Below are 21,915 nucleotides of genomic sequence, written 5' to 3' on the forward strand. Positions count from 1 at the left end.
CAAGACATTTCTATTAATTTGTTACCACCTATTCTATATGTTTACATGATGAGTAAATGTTCATGTGAAACAAGTGCATGCAATTATTCATATATATATATATATATATATATATATATATATATATATATATCAAATCTTTTATTAAAAAGTATCAAACCATTAATTTAAACTTTGAGGGTTGAATGTGACAAATTCCTAAATGGTATCTAGTACATTAGTTTTATTTTTAAATAAAACCAAATATAAATTATCGAATAACATAATGTGAACGTTTGATTTTATTTTATTTTTTTTCTTTCTTATTTTGGTTTTTGTTTTTGATGGAGTTATATTAAATAAAAATAAAATAAGAAATTATATTTGAGAAAGAGTTTAGAGTTAGTTGAAAAATGATGTTTAATTTTATGGCCCAAAAAGAATCCATGCACTGCACATGATTTAATGGAATGTTTAAATCACCTACCTTCTTTTACGTTGTTTATTAATTACACATCACCCAATCGGACACTGCCATCTCATCCTCTCTGGGCCCCCTCACTCCCAACTCCTTTCAATTACTCGACCCCACTGGCCCCACCTCCTTCACCACTCCTAATTAATCACTCTTTTAGATATTGAACCATCTCTTTTTAGTTTCTAATATTACTATTTTCAAATCTTAAGATGATTTAATTAACTTAATTTTTTTATTTAAAAAAAAAAAAACTGTGACACTAAATAAAGGAAAAGCTTTGGACAAGTTGAATAACTATTTATTATTTAGAGTGTGTTTAATAACTACTCATTTTTATATCAACAAAAATATCGATATCAATAAATATAAATTAGTGATTAAGCTACTCCCATATTAATTTATTAAATCTGTTATTAGTATTTACATCCACACAAAGATTGATTAATAAAATCTAAATTAGCTTTGTTTTTAGAGGAGATAACATCAATGTTAGAACATTAAAAAAAAAAACCTCTAATTTAGCGATAAGTCAACAAATATACGACACGTGGCAGTATTTCAATCTTGAGTTAAACCATTCAAATTTACGCTATAATAATTATCAAATATTAATTAATTACACCTCTTATCACGTAATTATATTTCTGATAAACAGTTTTTGCCATACGTGTAAATTAGTGGACACAGATTATTATATTTGAAAACTTTTTTTTTTTAGAAAAATTCATATTTAGTTTCATATCCAAATTAAAAATTGATAAAAGTCAAAAGTAGAAAAAAAAGGAAAGAGAGGAAGAGAAAAAGAAAAAACATAAAACATTTGGGCACTTGTAGTTAACCGCTGGTTACATAGTCCTTGTACTAAAAGAAGGGAGAGAAGAAAAAAATCTTAAACCTAAATATTTTTCTTTAACCCACCAAAAAAAAAAAAAGAAGAAAAAAAAACTTCTTGATATCTCTCTCTCTCTCTCTCTCTCTCTCTAAATCCTTCTACAGTTCTAATTTCCTATCAACACAGTGAAAGAACTAAACTACCTTCATGAAAATTCCTCAAAAAAAAAAAAGAGAACTCTCTCTAGAACTTGTTCTTCTCTGTCTCTGTTTTTTTTTTTTTTTTTTTTTTTTTGAGTCTAGTTTTTTCTAGTTTTGACGGCGGCGTTATCGTGAAGAACATCAAGAAGAACAGTGCTTTTGCATTTGGGACATTTGGGATCTTCTTCCGACAACATAACATACATCAAACAACGTGGACATCCCACCAGCATCATCGACGTTGTTTCGGGGCTGTTCGAATATCTCATCTCCTCTTCCGACGACACACACGAACTCGGCGGCGACGTCGGCGACACCGTGGCAGACCGGCTCGGTGATTCCACTCCCCTGTTTGCTCTCGGCGGCGATAAGTTCAATTTCAGCTCAAGCTTTGGCGTTGCTGCACCTCCTCCTCCACTGTTTCTTCGATTCATCTTGTGTTTTTAATATCAATTATCTGCATAAAAATCAAAATGGGTTTTTCTTTTTTTGTTAAATTTTGAAGCTTTAACATGAAAATAATAAAGGGAAAAAGAATTGAAATGAAATTCACCTGAGAAAGGGGGGGAAGAGAGAAGAAGAAGAAGAAGAAGAAGTTAAAAGAGAGGAGAATTTTAGGGAACAGAGTTGGGAGTGGAGGGGAATTGGGGAGTGTAAGGAGGGATTATTTATAAGGGCAAGAAATTGAAGTGGGGGTTTGTTTGCTTTTTAGGCCTTATTTAATTTTAGAGAGAAGGGAGGGGAAATAATTATAAATTTAAGAGCTTTTGTTGAAAATGAGTTGAAAATGAGGGTGTGGTAATGTAATGTAATGTAATGTTTATTTATTGTGTGAGGGGAAAGAATTTACAAAATTATAAATTATTATTATTATTATTATTATTATTATTATTATTATTATTATTTTGAATAATATACAACAATAAATAAATAAATAAAAGTCTATGGCTTTGCCCTTTCTCTTGTATTTAATTCAACATTAATTAAGGTAGTCCACTCCATGTTCTCCATGTTAGAGTAGAGTGAGATAACATATTGAGAGAGAGATCAAAACATCTCTCAAATGTCAAATAGTTTTATCCATTATTGATGGATAAATTATATATACTAATACTTGGATCACCTTCAAAAATATATATATATTTCAAAAGTTTTGTTCTCTATAGAATGAAAAGTTATCTTCTAACACAATTAGTGATTAGTGAACTCTACCTACGTGAATGCTAGCAGTTTGAGATGTACCAAATCATTTTTTAATTATATTATATATATGAGAAACACTTTAAGTTTTATTGGTAATTCTTTCAGTAATGTTGACAATAAATTTTTATGGACGTTAAAACTAAACGAATCTTTTTAAATTTTGAATTTATAGTCAAATATTCAAAATAATATTGCCATTTTTAGAAAAGCAATTATATCGTTCAAATATTGAGAGAAAATTCAAATTCAAATTGATGCGAGCACAACTCTATAATAAGACATTACAATGTCTCGATTAAAAAGATTAAAAGTTTACATTAAAAAAAAAAATTTAACATCTCTCTCTTCCCTATATTGTTGTGTATCCGATCAACTTTTAATTAAGAACACTTTTAAATGTCTTAGTTAATGTTAACGGGACTTAATATATTTTAATTAAGCATAGAGTCATTATTTGGTGCCAATTAAACTCTGGAAGGTATATAGTATGGAAGTTATGGAGCTACAGCCGCTTGTTAGGTACTTTACAATGTTGTTCAAATTCATGTTTCTTTCTCGGAGACTTTCACACGCAAATAAATTTACAACGTTGTCCAAATTCATGTCTTTTCTTTTCCCTCTCGTGGTGGACCAATTCATGTTTTCCGTCCAATGTCAATTGTCAACTTTTTGTATTATTTGAACAACTGTCACGTCATCACAAAAACTTACTTATCTTATCTTATATATATTGATTTCTCTTTAATTTAAGGGGTGGCATGCATATATATATATATGTATATGTATAACACACCAAAAAGCTGCAGTAAAAATGTAAGAAAAGAGATAGATTTGTAACACAGTAAAAGAGAAGAAGAAGAAGAAGAAGAAGAAGAAAAATGGGGTAAAAAAGGGAGCTAAGAATTGAATAGAAAACACCAAAATAAAATAAATATGTATCCATATATAAATAAAGAGTAACAGCTAAACAAGAATTAAAAACCCCTTCAACCGCACCCAAAAATATTTAAACACAACGGTACATGCGAAATTTAATTTTATAGCACTAAATCAATTGCATAGGGAAGGGCAACTTGTTAAATGTTTACATTACTTTTTTCAGAAATAAATAAATAAATAAATAAAACTTCATAATAATAATAATAATAATAATAATAATAATAATAATTCATTTAATTTATTATTTATTTCTATTGGAAAATTTGGCAATAGGTTTGCAATAATATCACTTCTGTTCCTTTTTCCTTTATAGAGATAGAGAAGAGAGAACTTCAATTTCTTTCACCATGAAGGATATTTTGCCTCCCAATTTTCAATTTTAAATCATATATTAATTTTAATGAAAAAAAATACCTTCTTTATTTATTCTCTCTTGGGACTTTTGCATGCATGTGTTACTAATGAATGAAAATGAATGTAAGCAAACTTAGTTAGTTTGTGTTGTTGAGAGCTAATAAGAAAAAGCAGAAAACAGACTTCATTTATTAATAAATACAATAGTAGGTTTGTATGGGCTTCAAATTGCATGGTCTCTCTCAAACACATTAATTCTTTTGATAAGATTGATGTTAATATATAAAATATGGTTGAATGAACGATCGGTTATCAATCAACATAAATTTTCTACCGATATATTATATGTATCTTAGAGGCAAATAAACTTAGTTAGACGTATCTAACACGTAATAGGTTTAAAATCGTCTATCTTAGACTAGGAGCACACACTCAACCATTTACATAAATGCTTGATCCTACACATCTCAAAAGGAAAAAGATCAAGGTCGATATCGATTGCTTGAAAATGCTCTATATATATCAATCATAATTGTAGCCTAATCCAATTTTTGGTGATCATCTCATGACTTATATATCACGGATCCAATTGCAAGATCGAATTAGACATTGTATCATTTTTAATTCAGTAATAATTGTACAACTATCATCTCGAATAATAAAATATATATACTCTTCATGCATTGATGGAGAGATCAATTAGTTAATTGTGTTAAAATATATCATGCGTATTATTTTATAACAATATTCTTGAGGCCGATTGAATTTTTTTATTATTTTGTACGTGACTAGATGTAGTCAAGGTAGACATAATAAAAACCAAATGTAATTTCATTCAATAGGTTGTTTCTTAATTATTCAAATAAAATAAATTTTTCTTGTTCTAAAAAATTTAAAAATAATTTTTATTCAATAAGTCGAATTTCACTTTTAAACAAATTAAATAATCCACACTTTCAAAATATATATATATATATATATATATTCATTAAATTTTTAGTTACATTTCTATATGGCCCCATAATTTTGAATTAGTTAAAATAATTACAAATTGAACTTTTTAATTGATTTTATATGAGTGAATTAATTAATAAAAATTTAGACAAAAAACCCAAAATTGAATATTTAGTCCAAAATCAAAGTTTAACTCCTAAATTTGGAGATTTTTTAGCATCAAATATTAAAATAAGATTCAAAATTCAAGCATAAAAATAATATAATATTTTGAAACTTACCGATCAAATAAAAATTAACTCAAGAATAAAATTCAAAAATTTTAAAAACATAAAAATTAGAAAAAGAAAAAAAAACTCAATAACCAAACAATACATTTCTTTTTTTTCCTATAATTTTAATAAAGCAGAAATGTAAATATTAATATAGAAAAAATCATCCTTGGTTAAAACAACCCCTGATCGCTAAAACACTAACTTAAAGCACTACAAACAAGAAATTCAAATCGTTTAATTTAGTATCACACTGGTGTACGAGATCTCTTTGCCTTACAAATAAACCAACTCTCACACGCAATGTTAATCGATATACTCACTCAAACAAATTAACTTATAAAGAAGGAAGAAGAGTAGTAATGTTATAGCTTCCACCATTAATCCAATCAATGGTAATTAGAAGTGATAATTTGATAATAATGTATATATTACAAATTTGGAAAGGGTAAAACAGTAAATTGAATGGTAAAGCCACACTATCTTATTTAAGCCTAGCTATTTATATATATATATATATATATATATATCTCTGCATCAACTTCAAGTTATTAACTTCATGACATTGATAAGAACCTGCCAGCAACCTCTAAATTAAAAACCCTATAATAATTATAAGTTTAATTTCTCCCTTCCATTGCCCCCCTTTGGTATCTCCTTGTCAGCCCCCCATGCAATGCCATTCTTCTTTAATTTTCATCTTAATTATTTCAATTATATTTCAACTATAATTAACATGATCATGATACATCTATAAATGCATTGTTATTATTGTTGAAATATATATATATTAATGATGAATTGATTTTGATAAAGAGCAATCTTGTTTGAAACAACAATGTCTCTAGACTCTACATATGAACATGCATGGAAATTGGAACACACACATATATTTAGAAGAGTAGTGTCCATTTATTTATAAAATAACACATACACACATATATATTAAATAAAAAATAAATAAAAAAAAGGAAACTAGAGATGGCTTAAAGAGGTAGTTGTCCAAATGTTTTGAAAATTTACTTTGTTCAAATGTATTAATTTGAAATTATAACTTTCAAAATTCATCAAATTGATAGAAACCTAAGCTTATAGTGCCATCTTTACCATCGATAAACCAACTTCCTTTGGGGGCATTGGTGTTTTGAAAGAGAAAAACATAAATAATAATGTCACATTATTAGTAGACTTATATATCATGTTAATTATTTTGGCATAAACTTAATTGACTAAGACATAGGTTATAAATTAAAAAATTATTATTATTATATATTTATGCAAACAATAGTTAATTAGAAAAAAAAAAAGTGAAAGTACTTCTCATTATATTTTATGAAACAATGTAAATATACCCTCTTAGCTTTTCTAAGACACACCATTATGAGAGTGAACTTTATTTACACTATATTCTTATAGAGTATATAATCTATTTGTGTATACATTTGAAATTATTAAACCATATTAGTTTATATGAAGGTATTTAAATATTTAAAAATACATTCACATGAATGAAAAAAACTATGGGTTAAGTAAAATATTTTAGTATACAGCATTAAAGTGGTCAGACTCTGACCAAATCTCTCTAAATCTTATCTAGGGTTAGTACTATGCATTGAATTAACACAACTATGAGTTCTTGACTTATCTTTTCTTTGTACCAAATTTTTTTAAGAAAAAAAAAAGTAAAACTAAAACCTAAAAAACTAAAAAATAAATAATAATAATAATAATAATAATAATAATAAAATTTCCATTTTTGTTGTGTTATAGATTCAGTTGTAAGTTTATTTTCTCTTTTTTCTGTTTTTATGAAAAGAAAATCTATTGGGTTGTAAATATTTGGATTGTTTATCATGAAAAAATACCTAATACTTAATTTCTTTATATAGAAAAAGTAAGTGAAATCTATCAAAATTATATATCCACAAAATTCTTCATTTTGTAAAAAAATATATATATATATATATATTTTTACTTTGATGTATGTATCACTTTAAATTTTTATGGGCCCCTCCAACCTTTGATTGTTTTTATTTACTTTTCCACTTTAATATATGAACTTTGTTACATACTACTATTCTAAAAAACAAGAACCAAGAAGAACATGATAACTTTTGGGACAATTTTGAGTTTTGATTCTAACTACTTGTTAAGTTTCAAATTTAAGTTTAATTTCAGTTGTTAGTTCATAAACTTCATAATCTTGAAATTTTACTTCTCAAATTTAAGTTTTATAGGTATCAACAATTATGTTTTTAAATTTGATTTTTTGTGCGAAGAAAAAGATAATTAAATTTTATTTAGTGTGATTCTTTTAATTAAGTAAATAAGAAACAAGTAAAATAATAAGCAAATTTTAACTAATAATTTTAAATAAATTATCGGGAAACTAACATAAATCGAATAAAACTGTAAACTATTTGCGGCCCGTGTAACAAATACCATCAGATTAGTCATTCTTTAAATATTACAGGTTTACCCTTCCATCTTTCTTTCTTTTTCTCGGATTCGTCTTTCTCCTATTATTTCTTCTTCTTCGTCTTCCCCTGCGATTTCGTCTTTCTTCTTTTCTCTTTTTTTTCTGCGATTTATTTCCATCATATTTCTTATTTTTCAAATCTTTATTTATGTTGTTTAATCTCTCCATCGCTTTTCTTCTTTTCCTCTTCGTTTTTTTCGCTTTGATTTCTTTCCATCGTCTTTTTTTTCCTTTTTTTGCCGCATTTAGATTTGGTTAGGTGTACAACAAAATATCAAAATCTAAAAGATCGTGTATAAAGAATATTGAAAAAAAAATCATTTAGATTGAAGTAACCAAAATTAAACGATCCTATAAAAAAAAAATAAAAGATCGTGTATTAAAAATCTTGAAAAAAAATTGTTTGGATTGGAGTAGTCAAATGTAAATGATCGTGTAAAAAAAAAGTATTAAAAAAATCGTGTACCAAATTTAAAAAAAAATCATTTAGATTTGGGGATTATGTAACAAAATTAAACAATGAATTGAAAATATAAATTATAGTCGTATCTAAACGATCGCGTTCATATCTAAACGATCGCGTTGTGACCATATCTAAACGATCGCGTATAAATTATAGTCATATCTAAACGATCGCGTACATATTGAATAATATATAAACGATCGCGTATAAATTGTAGTCATAGCATATCAAACAATAACCAAACTTAAATGATCGCAAATATATTATGCGCGCGTTATTGACAGCATAGTATACGGGGCATTTTTGGTATTTTAAACGGTGGACCTCTAGGCTTTTTTCGTTTTTAGAATTATTCTATAGAGTATAAATATTTTGTCGTTTTTTTATATTTTTTAAAAGACCCTTAAATTATTATGACATAAATCCAAAATTACTTAAAATTTATTAATTTATTTAATAGAATAGAGATGCCTACAAATACAAGTATAAATACAAGCCCAAACAAAAATTTGAAAGTTTTGTGTTATCAAACATTAAGCACGAGACAATTAAAAGTGCAAAGATCCCATTCTAAAGTCAAACACAACCAAATTAACATAATTTGTACTTTAAACATCCCACATCAAATTTATATTAAAAAAAAAAAGTTAGAATTACTTTTTTATAATCTAATTTTAAATTTTAATCTTATATGGCTTGGTCTATGAACTTTTTCCTTTTAACAATCTAGATTTTATATTTTAAAATTTATAACAATTTAGTTTCTTATATAATTGTGAAAACTTAACGTGATTTTTCACATAAATAGATAAATCACTATAGTACTTAAAGACCCAATGATTTTATAAAATACAATAACGGGCACATCATAAAATACAAAACATTAACATCAAATATTATTAAATTTTATTTTATATTGTTATTGTTGACTGATTAGTCAATTGTTACAAGTTAAAAAGTTCAACAATTAAATTGTTACATGTAATAGTTCAACGATTAAATTCAACAATCAATTCTAACATCATCATCATCATCATCATTATTATTATTATTATTATTATTATTATTATTGAATAATATAATATTTGATGATTAATTAAAAAGAAAAGAAAAGGGAAAAGGAAGAAGAAGAAAAGAAAGAAAGAAAGAAAGAGAAGAGAAGAGAAGGAAGAAGTGGAGAAAAAAGGTAAATAAAATGGAAGGGTGGGTTTGAGTGTTAATGGGAATTAAGTGGGAGCTTTAAATGGGGAGCCACCAAATTAAAACCCTACTTGGAGTAATTTATCATTATTCCTTTTCTTCTTCTTTTTTTTTTTTTTTTTTTTTCTTCTATTTTCTTCAAAAAGATAAGCTCGTATTTATTTTATTTATATCCCAACCATATGTTTTATTTTTCTTCTTTCTTGCAACGGTTTTTTTCCCCACACAATAATTAAACAATAAGAAATCCCTTCCCCTCTCCTCTAAATTAAATGAAATTATTTCATTAATTATTTCTTCTTTTCTTTAAAAAAAAAAAAAAAAAACTATGCATAGCATTTAATATTTCTTCGTTTTCAAATGTTTACAAATCTCATTCATTTATTCCATTTGGGCTTTTTTGCTTTGCAATCTTTTCTTTTCTTTCTCAATATACTATTATTATATATTCAAATATTTTTGCTTAAAATTTAAATTGGAAAATTGCAATCATACCATAAAAAAAAATTTTTAGAGAAAAACAACTCATACTACGTTTCTTTTCCATATGACAAATATGATAAATAATTAGCTGTATTAGAGGATTATAAAGACTATTCACTTTTAAATTTACTATTTTTATAATTTAAAAATATATTCACATGGACCTTATTATCATAATCTTTTTTCTATTTTTATCAACACCTTTTTTTAATTTTGGAACTTCAAAGTTAATTTTTATGTGAAAATTACACTCTCGCTCTTTCAGCTTTGAAAAATATTTGTATTTGATTTATAAGCTATATATTTTTTTGTTTTCAAAGCTATAGGTTTAAGTGGGGTTTATCAACTCATTTATTGTCATTTTTTAAAATAATCAAACAACCATCTATTATTTTTAAAGTTATTCAAATATTTATTTTATTTAGAATATATATAATATTGTACAAATATTTTTCTTTCAATTACATATTTAAAACAATTTAAAACTAAATGGTTGAGGTGAGAATAAGAGAAATTGTGATGAATAGCACAACAATAAAACCATTTAAAAAAATATCAAAATTTTTAATTGAATTATAAGAAAATTTTGTAAATAGTTTCAATATTTTGCTATTTAAAGTTAATTCTATAAATATTTTTATAATTTTAAACTAAGAAATTACTTTAAATGAAAAAAAATTATTGAAATATTTATCGATATAGTAAGATTTTATTTTCCATCGATGAAAAATTGTGATAGTAATAAATGTCTAAAATTTTTCTATATCTATAAATAAGTTAACTTATTTTTATATTTAAAAACAATCCTTTTAAATATTTTATAATTATTAAAATAAATTAAGAATTAACTTATTTTTAAAAAAAATCAAACTTATTCTTAAATATTTGAACATGAATGTTTGTGGTTTGGTTGAAGCACTTTTTAGATCCAACCCAGTTGTTCGGTTGTAAATTTCTTCAATTAATCTATCATGAAATATTTGGGTTTGGTTGGTTCAAATTATTCGGATCCATTCTTCAATTTTTGTTCTAAAAATAAGTAGAACATTAATGTGTAAAATATATGTTTATATAGTGGTTATGATCATATACCGAATTTAAATTATAAAAGTTTTTCTTTCCAAAGTGCTTAAAATTTTATTTTTTAAGCTGTTGGAGCTAAAATAAAATCCAAAAAGATATTAAATGGAATTAAATAAATATTGTATACACAATAAAATTAATAATAAGTTAGAGTTTGGTTTTAGTTATTTCGGGAAACCTACGATCCAACCCCAACCCATAAAGTTTTTATTTCTTTGAACCCAAACTCAACATATTGGATTGAGGTTAATTAACCGATTTTTTCTTAACACCCCTTGCATTTTGGGATTAGAAATGTACAATTTAAAAATTCAATGGCCAAATTCGAGAACTAAAATATATATTTTTTGAATTCGTAGATAAGCTATCAAATATAGTATTAGAGTGCATAATGATAGAAGTGTTAATCTCTTCATTGTCAGTTAGTTTTGAGATAGAAATCTTATACTCTCAAATATGATATAAGAGTCCTTAAAACTTGAATGATTATATGGTCCAATAAAACGAATTGAGATTTGATCAATAATATACATTCGTGAATCCAGAAGAGACACTATCATAAATGGCTAACTACTTTCCTTGTCAATTAGTTTCCAGATAAATCTCTCATACTATCCAATACACATGTTACAGATCAAGAAGTCAAATATTTTTTAATTTTGTTCATTTGATGGAGCATCGATGTCGATAAAAAAGTTTAAAAGAGATCGTAATCACAAAAGCTTATTAACAAGAAGGAGTAGGTACAAAGATGTGTAAAATATAAAAATGGAAGTTAGAAAACTAAAAGCAGATGGCGTAGAAGAACCCTTATATACAAAAATGGCCATATGGTGATGGTGAGAACAATCAAAATTATCCACAAGTATAAATATGAATAAAATCATTGAAGAGAGGAGGGGAAATAGTTTCACACACCTGTCCAAACTTTGAATTAAATTCAACACACTCAATTGTACAAAGGTTAGAAACAATAATCTCTCTTTTCTATTACAAAAAAAAAAAAAAAAAAAGGTTAAAAGGAATCATTGTTTCTCTCTCTCTCTCTCTATTTATATTTAAATAATAGCTATGAATTAAAAGAAAAAAAAAAGAGAGAAAATAATGACAGAAAAATTAAAATAAAACGAGTAATAATATAAAAATATATATCTACATTTTTTTTAAAAAAAATACTACTTCAGTCCTATATTTTTAATTTTAATTCATTTTAATTATTGTAAATTGATTGAAAAATATAATTAAAAGAACTTTTCCCTTTAAAAAAGTAACTAAAGTGTACTCAAAATAAATAACTTACAATTAACAAACTCTTAAAAGTTGTCTAATAAAAATTTTAATTTTGTGTCCGACTTTAATATTAACTTTTGTATATTTGACCAATTTAGTTTTTTTAAACTATAAATTGTTGACATAGAGAAAATTTAAGATCCTATAAAACATGAATTTCCATAAATCGGTTAACAAATTAAATATTTAAATATATCATAAATGTACTAGAAATTGCATCAAATAATAAAAAAAGTTAGAAAAAAAACAGATCATAAAGTCTATTTTTTGCGTATCGCAAATATGACAAGTAATACAAAAGGCTATCAAAAGATTATTAGGACTATCCGTTTTTAAGTTTGCTACTTTTACATTTTAAAAAACGCACGTAAATATATTAGACATTTTTAAGGATAGTATATATATATATATATATATATATATATATATATATATATATATATATATATATATATATATATATATATATATATATATATATATATATATAGTTGAAGACACTTATTTAAGACTAAAATTTATATTATTTAACATAGTAGTTAGTAGTAGTAGTAAAATGAAAAAAGGGAAATGGAGAGGTTCATAAATATTAAATAGTGTATTGAATTGAGTTCACTTTAGAAACCCAAACATGTGAATAGGAAGGACGCCACCAAAACCATCCTATTCTTTAAAATCATAACTTCAAACCCACACCCAATATTTATTCTTTCCTTAATTATTTTACATTTTTCTTTTTCTTTTCTATCAATATTTCTCAAAAAAAAAAAATACTAAATATTCTTAAATTAATTGAAGTTATACATGATCGTTTCATCATTTTAAAATAATTTAAAAAAAAAACAATTATCCTAAAATAATTGGCTTAGTGGATGAATCAAACATTATGCTATATGGTTATATGAACACATTCATATAACCATATACAAATCCATAAGAAGTTTTATCAAAGTAGAGTTGTTTGGTGAGCTGTAATAAGATGATAATGTAATAAAAAATTCATTCCGTTCCAACAGCTTTTCGTAGCTCTATTTTTTCACTTGTTTTCGTGTTTTATAATTTTACGTTTTTTTTTTTATATTTTTGTAACTCTACAAAGAGTTTCTAAATTTCTCCAAACCATAAGAAACTACTTTTCTCCAACATATAAAGAACTGAAATGTCGAATCATTGTTCGGACTTATATCGATGTTTATGGAAAAGACAGGTAGATACAACGTAGAAATTGAATGAAGTTAAGATGTAATTATAGAAAAAGTAAAAAAGAAGAGAAAATAGAGGAGGTAAGAACAACATCAAATCACATAAAGTGAAAGTTAAAAGGATTAGATGACAATAACTCTTTGAAATATCCTGTACTTTCATCTGACAATAACTATGCCCTCCACTCATTCATTACCCTTTTTAACTTCTCATCAACTTTCTTCTTCTTCTTCTTCTTCTTCTTCTTCATGATCTCTCTCTCTCTCTCTCTCTCTCTCTCTGCTTTTTTTTAATAATAAAAAATAAATAACTAAGGTATCAAAGTCGTTTGTGTTTCTTTCTTTCTTCATTTAGACATTAATGAATCCTTGGGTCATTCAATGTGTTTCACATTACACCCTTTTCTTATGAAGTATAATGTGTGAACTTCAGAACTTAGGATCCAAAGATTCATGATTTCTCATCAAATATTTTAAATAAAAATCAATTTGGATAGATATATATGATTCTAAACGAAAGTTATAAAAATTAAAGTTAGGGCATTCTCACAATTTTTATAATAAACGTAAGACTTATTTGTTATATGAATAATATCATATACAATTGAGAAAGGAAATCTAGACCCAATACCTTCATGTTGTTTCTTTAAGACAATGATTATTTACTCTAGTTTTTTAATTTTGTGGATGATTATCTCTCATAAAAGAAAAACGGTCTAATTTCTACCGAGATGTACCGAAAAAACTCAAAGCAACCTATAAGTTGAAAAATTTTAATATTAAAAAAAAATCTCAATGGTCGATCTCGTCCGAGATGGATCGAGAAAAACAATTTTACGAATTTTTTAAAAATGTGTTACTTTTAGAAATGAAAAAAGAAAATGTGCTATTTTTGTCAATTTTCCTTGTTCCCTTCTTCAAAATAGCTAATTACGAAAAATACATAATTATTTAAATTAAACCATATCTTAGAGAGAATAATTGTTTTCTCAAAACTAACAAAAAAAAAATCCATTCAAAGTGATTTTTATAAAACTTCAACAAGCCTAATATATAAAATATTTAAATTAAACCATATCTTATCATTTTGTTTTTCTTTGAAATGTAGAAGGATATCTATCCAGAACAAAGCTATTATAACAATTATTGATATAGTAATATATAACAAAAATTATAAGACATTTTCCCATATGAATAATTACCATTATATATATATATATATATGTGGATGAGTAATTGATGTAAGAAATAAATGAAACGATGAAATTGGTAGAAAGAAGAGTGTATTTAGTAATTATGATTTAGAAGAACCAAAGCTTTATGGGCTGTTTTTTCAATTAATTTATTTTATTTTTAGGCTGAAAGGATATACCAAATTTATTATTTATTTATTAAGTAAACGCGCGCGCGTGGCAGCCGCCGAGTCTGCCGTTTTTTCTTTTCCTCCTCAAATATTTGAATTTATTAGCCGTTACGTTTTAAATTAAATTTTATGTTCCTTTTCTTTTCTTTTCTTTTCTTTTTTCATTTATGGAATACTATGGTCCTTCTATGTTCTACCTTTCATAATATTTACATCATTGTGTGCTAATAAAATAAAAATAATAAAAACAACATCATTGTTTTTTCTTTTTTTTTTTTCCTTTTTTTCTGAGTTGTAAAACCTTATCCAATTGGTCATTTTCTTTTTGTTACATTTTGTGTCATTATATTTATTTCTTTCCATATTTGTTTTTATTTATATAAAAGAAAAAAAAAAGCCTTGTTTGGAGTAGAGCATCCGACAAAAAGGAAGTAGTAATTTAAGGGTTAACCTTAGTTTAAATGTATTGCCAAGATGAACTTATAACTTAATTGTTATAAAAAATGTATATTCGATCCAGAGTTTCATATGTTTAAATCTTTCATTTCACTTTGTTGATGGTTTTTAAAAAATTGAGCCATAAACTAATTTTTCATTTTCATATTTTAAATTTTGAATCTACCAATTAACCATAGGACAAAGGAAGTTTTAGATTCTGTTGATTTTGTTAATTTTTGTTATCAATTTATAACTTTTGAATCCTAATGTTAGGAATGATTTACTTATAACTTCTCATTTTACACTTTCATCGTTACATTTTTCTATGTATTGTGCTATTTGGACTTATTAGATCTCCAAGTAATCTAAAATAAGATTTGCATTTCCCCAGAGCCTGTTAGGCCCAAACAAAATGGTCGAAGTAATGGCCCATTTCATACTTTTAAGCCCACAAATTTGGGCCCTCGTGATGGATTTCTTGCTTATTAGGCCCACATGTGTGTAACCCCAGCGGGCCAAAAGGCCGAAGTTTTAAACAAAATTAAAATGAATTATCATTAACCTTAATCACTTATATGATAAGATAGCAATTTTATGAATAATGATTAAGCTTATAATAATATTTTAGAAAAAAATGTAAATATAGTAAAATCTATCTATGATAGACTAATATTTACAACATGATCTATCATTAGTCTAAATATTTTACTATATTTACAACTTTTTTAAAATGTTACAAAAATGTCAATATTTGAATTTGCTATATATAAACTATATGTCATAACTTCCAAAGTTTGACATATGCTGCCACCTTATTTACTAAAAAAAAAATGATAAGTTTGTTTATTTTGTAAATAGTTATAATGCAATATATCACTTTTTCCTGTAAATTGGTTTAATTATTTGTTAGTATAATATCAGTGAATACGAATAATCAAACATTCCATCTTGAAGATGAAATGTCACACAATAATTATCATTGAGCTAAGTTCGTTTTGTCTTCCATTTAACCAACCAACTCAAACATAAGTAGATTAATTAAATATATTTTCAACCAACTCAAATATTTTCAACCAAGAGATGTGAAGTTTAATATTGATTTGAACATGTTGGATTTATAAAAAAAAGAAAGAAAAAAGAGACAGACAGTAAAACTGTTGAAAATATTTACAAAATATAAAAAAATTCAAATTCTATCAATAGTAAATATTGAAAGACATTTTATTAAAATAATATTGATATTTATAAAATACAAAACAATTTACATATATAACTTATAGAAATATATAAAAATTTACCAGTATCTATCGGTAATATATCTAAAATTTTATTATATTTTAGTTCATTTCGTTATATTTGAAAATACTGTAATTGTTATAGATACAAAAGAAAATAAAATAATTTACAAAATAAAGTAAAAAAAAAAAACCTAAATTAAGTCGAAAGAGTATAAATAATTTTAATACTTTATTATTTTTAAAAGGGCTATTTCAACCATAACCATCTCATCGATTATAAATGGTTGACTAACTATATATATTTTTCTTATTTTACCAAATCAGAGTAATTATTTATTATCCATCCATTTCAAATCAACATTGTGATATATATATATATATCTCTAAACAACAAAATACAAAAATATTGTCAAATACATATTTCAAACCAATACACATCATTCTGTTCAACCAACAACTTACCATTAATTTGGGAACACAAAATCAGAATCTAATATATTTGTTTAAATATATGTTTTTGAATGAACATTTCTTAAACACCCTTTATTAAAATATTCCCAAAACCACCCCATACAAATTTCTATTGTTTTAGATATCCCTAATCCCAACACATATCTTTTCATTCATTCTAAATAAAAAAGAAAATTAAAATTAATAATAACAACAACAAACAAATAATGGGGTTGACCCTTGGTTTGGTTTTGGGATTACACTTTGAGGATTTTGAACTATTTTTATTATTTAATTTTTGAGAGAAACAAACAAAACCCCTAAACTAAATTGGGGCCAAAGAAATTAAAGGCCTCTACTTTTAAACCACCTCTAATTCTAACAACACATGTGCAGATTTAATTTGTGGCATGGAATTCTTTTTTAACATACATTCCTTCATTCTTCATCAGAGTATTGGTAGCATTTAGGAATAATATAAAATAATAGGAAAGAACTATAAGGTAAATTAATATATAATTGAATAACATGTTAAACTATGAATGTAGGTATTACATTAAGCAATATAACTTTTTTCTTATGGTTTTTCCTTTTTGTCATGTCTATAAATGATTCGACTTGATAATTTTTAGTTTGTCATTTGTTTTAGTTAACAATTTTTAGTTTCTTTTTCATTATTGATAACAACATAAACACATTTTCACTTTGGGATTAATTTAATGTGTAATTTTATTTTGAAGATTTAAAAGATATTCCAAGAGAGTTTTTTAAGAAAAATCACTAAAGACAAACAAATTAGGATAAATGTTTTGTTTGATTTTGTTATGTTTTGTTTTTTTAATCTCCCTTAATTTTCAAAATGATTAACTTTTTGATGTTTGTTGGCCTCATTATTAGTAATTTAGATAGGGAAGCAATAATTGAACATTAATTGGTTTGCACTTTCAGTGACAGTGACAGCCATGGATACATTGCTTTGACTTTCAACCTATTCTTTTTAGAATTGACTCTTCCCAATCCCACCAATAGGCATTTATTTTGGAAACTCATAGCACATTCACCTAAATAGCTATCTACTCTAACTCCCAAGTTTTGAAAATTCCAATCTTTCACTTCTTAATCAATAATATTTTGTCTTTCTGATTGATCGGTGTCTGTGTTGAAATTTCAAGTACGTATTTGGGTACTATAATTTCCATGGTATTTCTACCTGTCTTTACTATATTAAAAGAGAATATATAGAAAGAATCTTTATATATATAGAAAAAATCTTTTTACTTCTTCATTTTTTGTTAATTCATGTATTACCCCTCATCGAGTGGTTGTGACTTTTTAACTAAAATCTTAGATGACTTAGTATATTCAATGTTGATAGGACACGACTCTTTAAGATAAAATGCATTTGTTCGAGGTGGAGGTGTGTTACACTACTAGATTGATTATTTCAATGTTTAGGTGGCATTCATATTTTGTCTACAATAATCATGTACAATATGACATAGTTGATCGAAATCTTTGACAGACACGTATACATACCATGGGTTAAGAAAATAACGAACAAAAATGTAACCAGTTATCATTTAAAAGAAATCGATAAAGTGGAATAAAGTTTTTAAACTTGAGGTGAAATAACTTACGTTTTATTCTCATTTCTGATTTTAGTAAACACCGCAATAGAAATAAACTAAATACCATAAATTTGAATCTTGTTATGAATAAGTAAACATGAGCTCGCTTTGATAAACCAGAATTATTTAAATAAACAAAAGAATAAGACCGTTTTTGCAAAGGGAAAAAAATTATTCTATGGAAGGAAAAGAAATTATTAAGGGGGAAGTCTTCTCCTAACCTTAATTAGGGTAGTTGGGAGCATTTGTTTTCTTTAGACATTTCAATCTAACTTTCTTTTTTCTATCATTAAATTCCAATTTTATTTTAATTGACTTATTTAGTAGAAAATGTACTTTATATTTTATTTTCTCTTTTTTAGTTTTAAGTTTTGAATTCGACTCTAATCTAATTTAATATATGAATTTCGAAATATTACATTTTATTTTAACATTCATTTCAAATTTTACATTTTTACATCAATTTTTAATAAACACTCTATCTCAATCTCGGTAGTCATTTATTTTAAAATAATTAAGAAGTGAAATTTAAATTTATTTTTGATAATGATAAAAAAAAAAAAAAAGAAAAAGAGAGTAAAGTAGATATAGAGGATTTTAGGGTTGAGCCAAATTACACAAAATAAAAACTCAAATATTATCTTGAAGTAAAATTGTAAACTTTGGAGTAAAACTCATAATTGGATGTAATGAAATGGGATGAAAATTGTTGAACCAAAAATAGACACGTAGAAGTTGAGAATCCAACCTTATTCAAATTTGAGTCATTCCCCAATCCAAAGTAAAATTTTCTTTTGAAAACAATAAAGTGTGTTCCAATCTAAAACACATGGCCAACTTGGTCTTTCTGTTAACCCATATTTATTTTGAAAACTGATAGCTCATGTTCATGGTAGTTGAGTTTATATAAACACCCAAAAAATCCACTCTTCCACTCTAATTCAAAAATCCCCAATCACAATCTTCATTTGCTTCATATCATACCACCATGGACCAATCCATGATTTCTTCCAAAAGGTAAATTCACCCTTCTCCTGCCCTCATGATCTCCATCGACCAATAATCAAAATCCTTTCTTTCATCATTTTATTCCCTTTTGCAGATTAAATGGCAAAGTCGCCTTAATCACCGGTGCCGCCAGCGGTTTCGGCAAATCCACCGCCAGATTGTTCGTCCAACATGGCGCCAGAGTAGTCCTCGCCGACGTCCAGGACAATCTCGCCCAACCACTCTGCAAAGAACTCGGATCAGAGGAAAGCGTTTCCTACATACATTGCGACGTAACGAGCGATTCCGATGTTAAAAACGCCGTCGATTTCGCCGTCGAGAGGTATGGGAAACTGGATATAATGTACAACAACGCCGGAATCACCGGCCAAATGGATCCCACGATTTTAGGAACGGATGGAGAAAATTTCAAGAAGGTTTTTGAGGTGAATGTGTACGGAGGATTTTTAGGAGCAAAACATGCGGCTAGGGTTATGATTCCAAATCGGAGTGGAGTGATTCTGTTCACTTCGAGTGTTGCATCGGTGAACAGTGGGGAGTCGCCGCATGCTTATGCAATGTCGAAGCATGCGGTGGTGGGATTGATGAGGAATTTATGTGTGGAATTGGGAGAATTTGGGATTAGGGTTAATTCGGTATCTCCGGGGGCTATTGCGACGCCGCTGCTGAGAAATGCGTTGGGATTTACGAAGAAGGAGTTGGAGGAGGTGGTCCGGTCGTCGGCGATATTGAAAGGAGTGGTGGCGACGGCGGAGGATGTGGCGGAGGCAGCGCTTTACTTGTGTAGTGATGAATCAAGGGTTATAAGTGGGCATAACCTTGTGGTCGACGGTGGATATAGTACTGCTAACCGCTCTTTCTCTGCTGCCGTTATTAGAAAAGTGTCGTCTGCTTTTGAAGGTTAGAAATGGTAGCAATCAGGGTGGGTGTATCGTCTTTTTTTTCCTTTTTTTTTTTTTTGTCTCTATTCAAAATTACTTTTACCATAATTAAAATATTTTTTTAATACAATCTTGTATAATTATATCACTTTTTACTCTTACGTAGATTGTCCATTCAAAGAATCAAAATGATTCATAGGTTCGAAGACAAAACCTCATATTATAAGATGCTTCCTAATATAGATATTCAGAACAACTTTTGGATGAGTTATACCTAATAAGCAATTATTATGGGAGAAGTATTTTAATAATAATAATAGTAAAACACGATGTAGAACAAAACTTAACATTAAATTACATCTTTTTTGTCCTTGTGGATTTGTTAGATAACACAATATTCAATCTTATAATCTGGCTCGGTCTCGATAAAAAAAAAAAAAAAAAAAAAATCTTTAAAAGATTAAACTCTATATAAATCATGAAGACCAAATTTAATATAAAAAATCAAATAATAATGATTAAAGAGAAAATTCAAAACTATAAGGTCCAAATATAAAACCAAATAATTAAAATAATGAAAAGTTGAGGGGGTGAATTGGAAAATGGAAAATACAAGTATAGTAGTGGTTGAGATATCAATTTCAGTGTCATAATTGAAAGGAAACGGTGAGCTTTAATTGCTGCATTCCTTCGAAACACGCTTTTGGAGCCGCCCGCATTACTCGGAACTCTATATATTCCGTGCCTAAAACTATTTATATTTAGATTGTTCTTTTCTCTTTCTTTATTTTTAATTTTGTTTTTATCTTACAACTTTTGTTTTTCCCACATATTTTTTGTTTTCCTTATCCATACATTTCCGTTGATTTTTTCGTAATTTCGTTGCCTTTCCTAAATACCATATCAAAATCTTTATTCATTTTATATCATTAATTACTAATTTCCATACCAATCGGTTTCAAAACAATCCTAAACTTATAAGTTGGAAATTTTAAATTTTCAAACAAAATCTCGATGTCGATTTCATCCAAGATGAACTAAACCATCGAAAACTATTTTGAATGATTTAAAAAGAAAAATGTACAAGTTGTATAATACAAAAACTTGATAGTGCCAATACCGACAATTTTCTATTTTCTTTGACTATTATTTAAATTGGCCTTTGTTACATTTTTAACGATAGCTAATATTACATTTTTACTTGTTCCCAAACTAGCTTGTTTAGTTCAATTAACATAATCCTTGTGATATCAATTTTGTATTCGGAAATTGGATTAAAATTAAGAAAAATTTAAAAAACCCACACCCAAAACATGTTCATCTTTAATTTATTCGATTCGGAATCATATTAAATTTTTGTGTTTGTTAAAATTAAAGGAGAAGTAAGAGCCAAAACCTTGTGTTATGGTTTATGGACTGGAATAAATATTATTGAGCATTTGTACAGCAAAAAGTTGAAATAATTTAATTTGTAATAGATATTTTCAAAATTTAGGAA

General features: G+C 26.5%; 2 protein-coding genes across 2 annotated transcripts; one reads left to right on the plus strand and one right to left on the minus strand.

The window, feature by feature from the left end:
* Positions 1 to 1,261: 1,261 nt before the first annotated feature.
* LOC103500924 (protein GL2-INTERACTING REPRESSOR 1) lies at positions 1,262 to 2,203 on the minus strand. The gene is made up of 2 exons (XM_008464384.3): positions 2,043 to 2,203; positions 1,262 to 1,946 (listed from the first exon to the last, which is right to left on the minus strand). Exon 2 carries the CDS (start codon positions 1,921 to 1,923, stop codon positions 1,588 to 1,590), a length of 336 nt encoding a protein of 111 aa, XP_008462606.2. The 5' UTR covers positions 1,924 to 1,946; positions 2,043 to 2,203; the 3' UTR covers positions 1,262 to 1,587.
* Positions 2,204 to 19,334: 17,131 nt separating this feature from the next.
* On the plus strand, positions 19,335 to 20,547 carry LOC103500923 (short chain aldehyde dehydrogenase 1-like). The gene is made up of 2 exons (XM_008464383.3): positions 19,335 to 19,545; positions 19,631 to 20,547. The coding sequence occupies exons 1-2, from the start codon at positions 19,517 to 19,519 to the stop codon at positions 20,439 to 20,441; spliced, it is 840 nt and encodes a 279-aa protein (XP_008462605.1). The 5' UTR covers positions 19,335 to 19,516; the 3' UTR covers positions 20,442 to 20,547.
* The last annotated feature ends 1,368 nt before the right edge of the window (positions 20,548 to 21,915 follow it).

Source organism: Cucumis melo, chromosome 8 (genome assembly GCF_025177605.1).
Source record: "Cucumis melo cultivar AY chromosome 8, USDA_Cmelo_AY_1.0, whole genome shotgun sequence".
NCBI lineage: Eukaryota > Viridiplantae > Streptophyta > Magnoliopsida > Cucurbitales > Cucurbitaceae > Cucumis > Cucumis melo.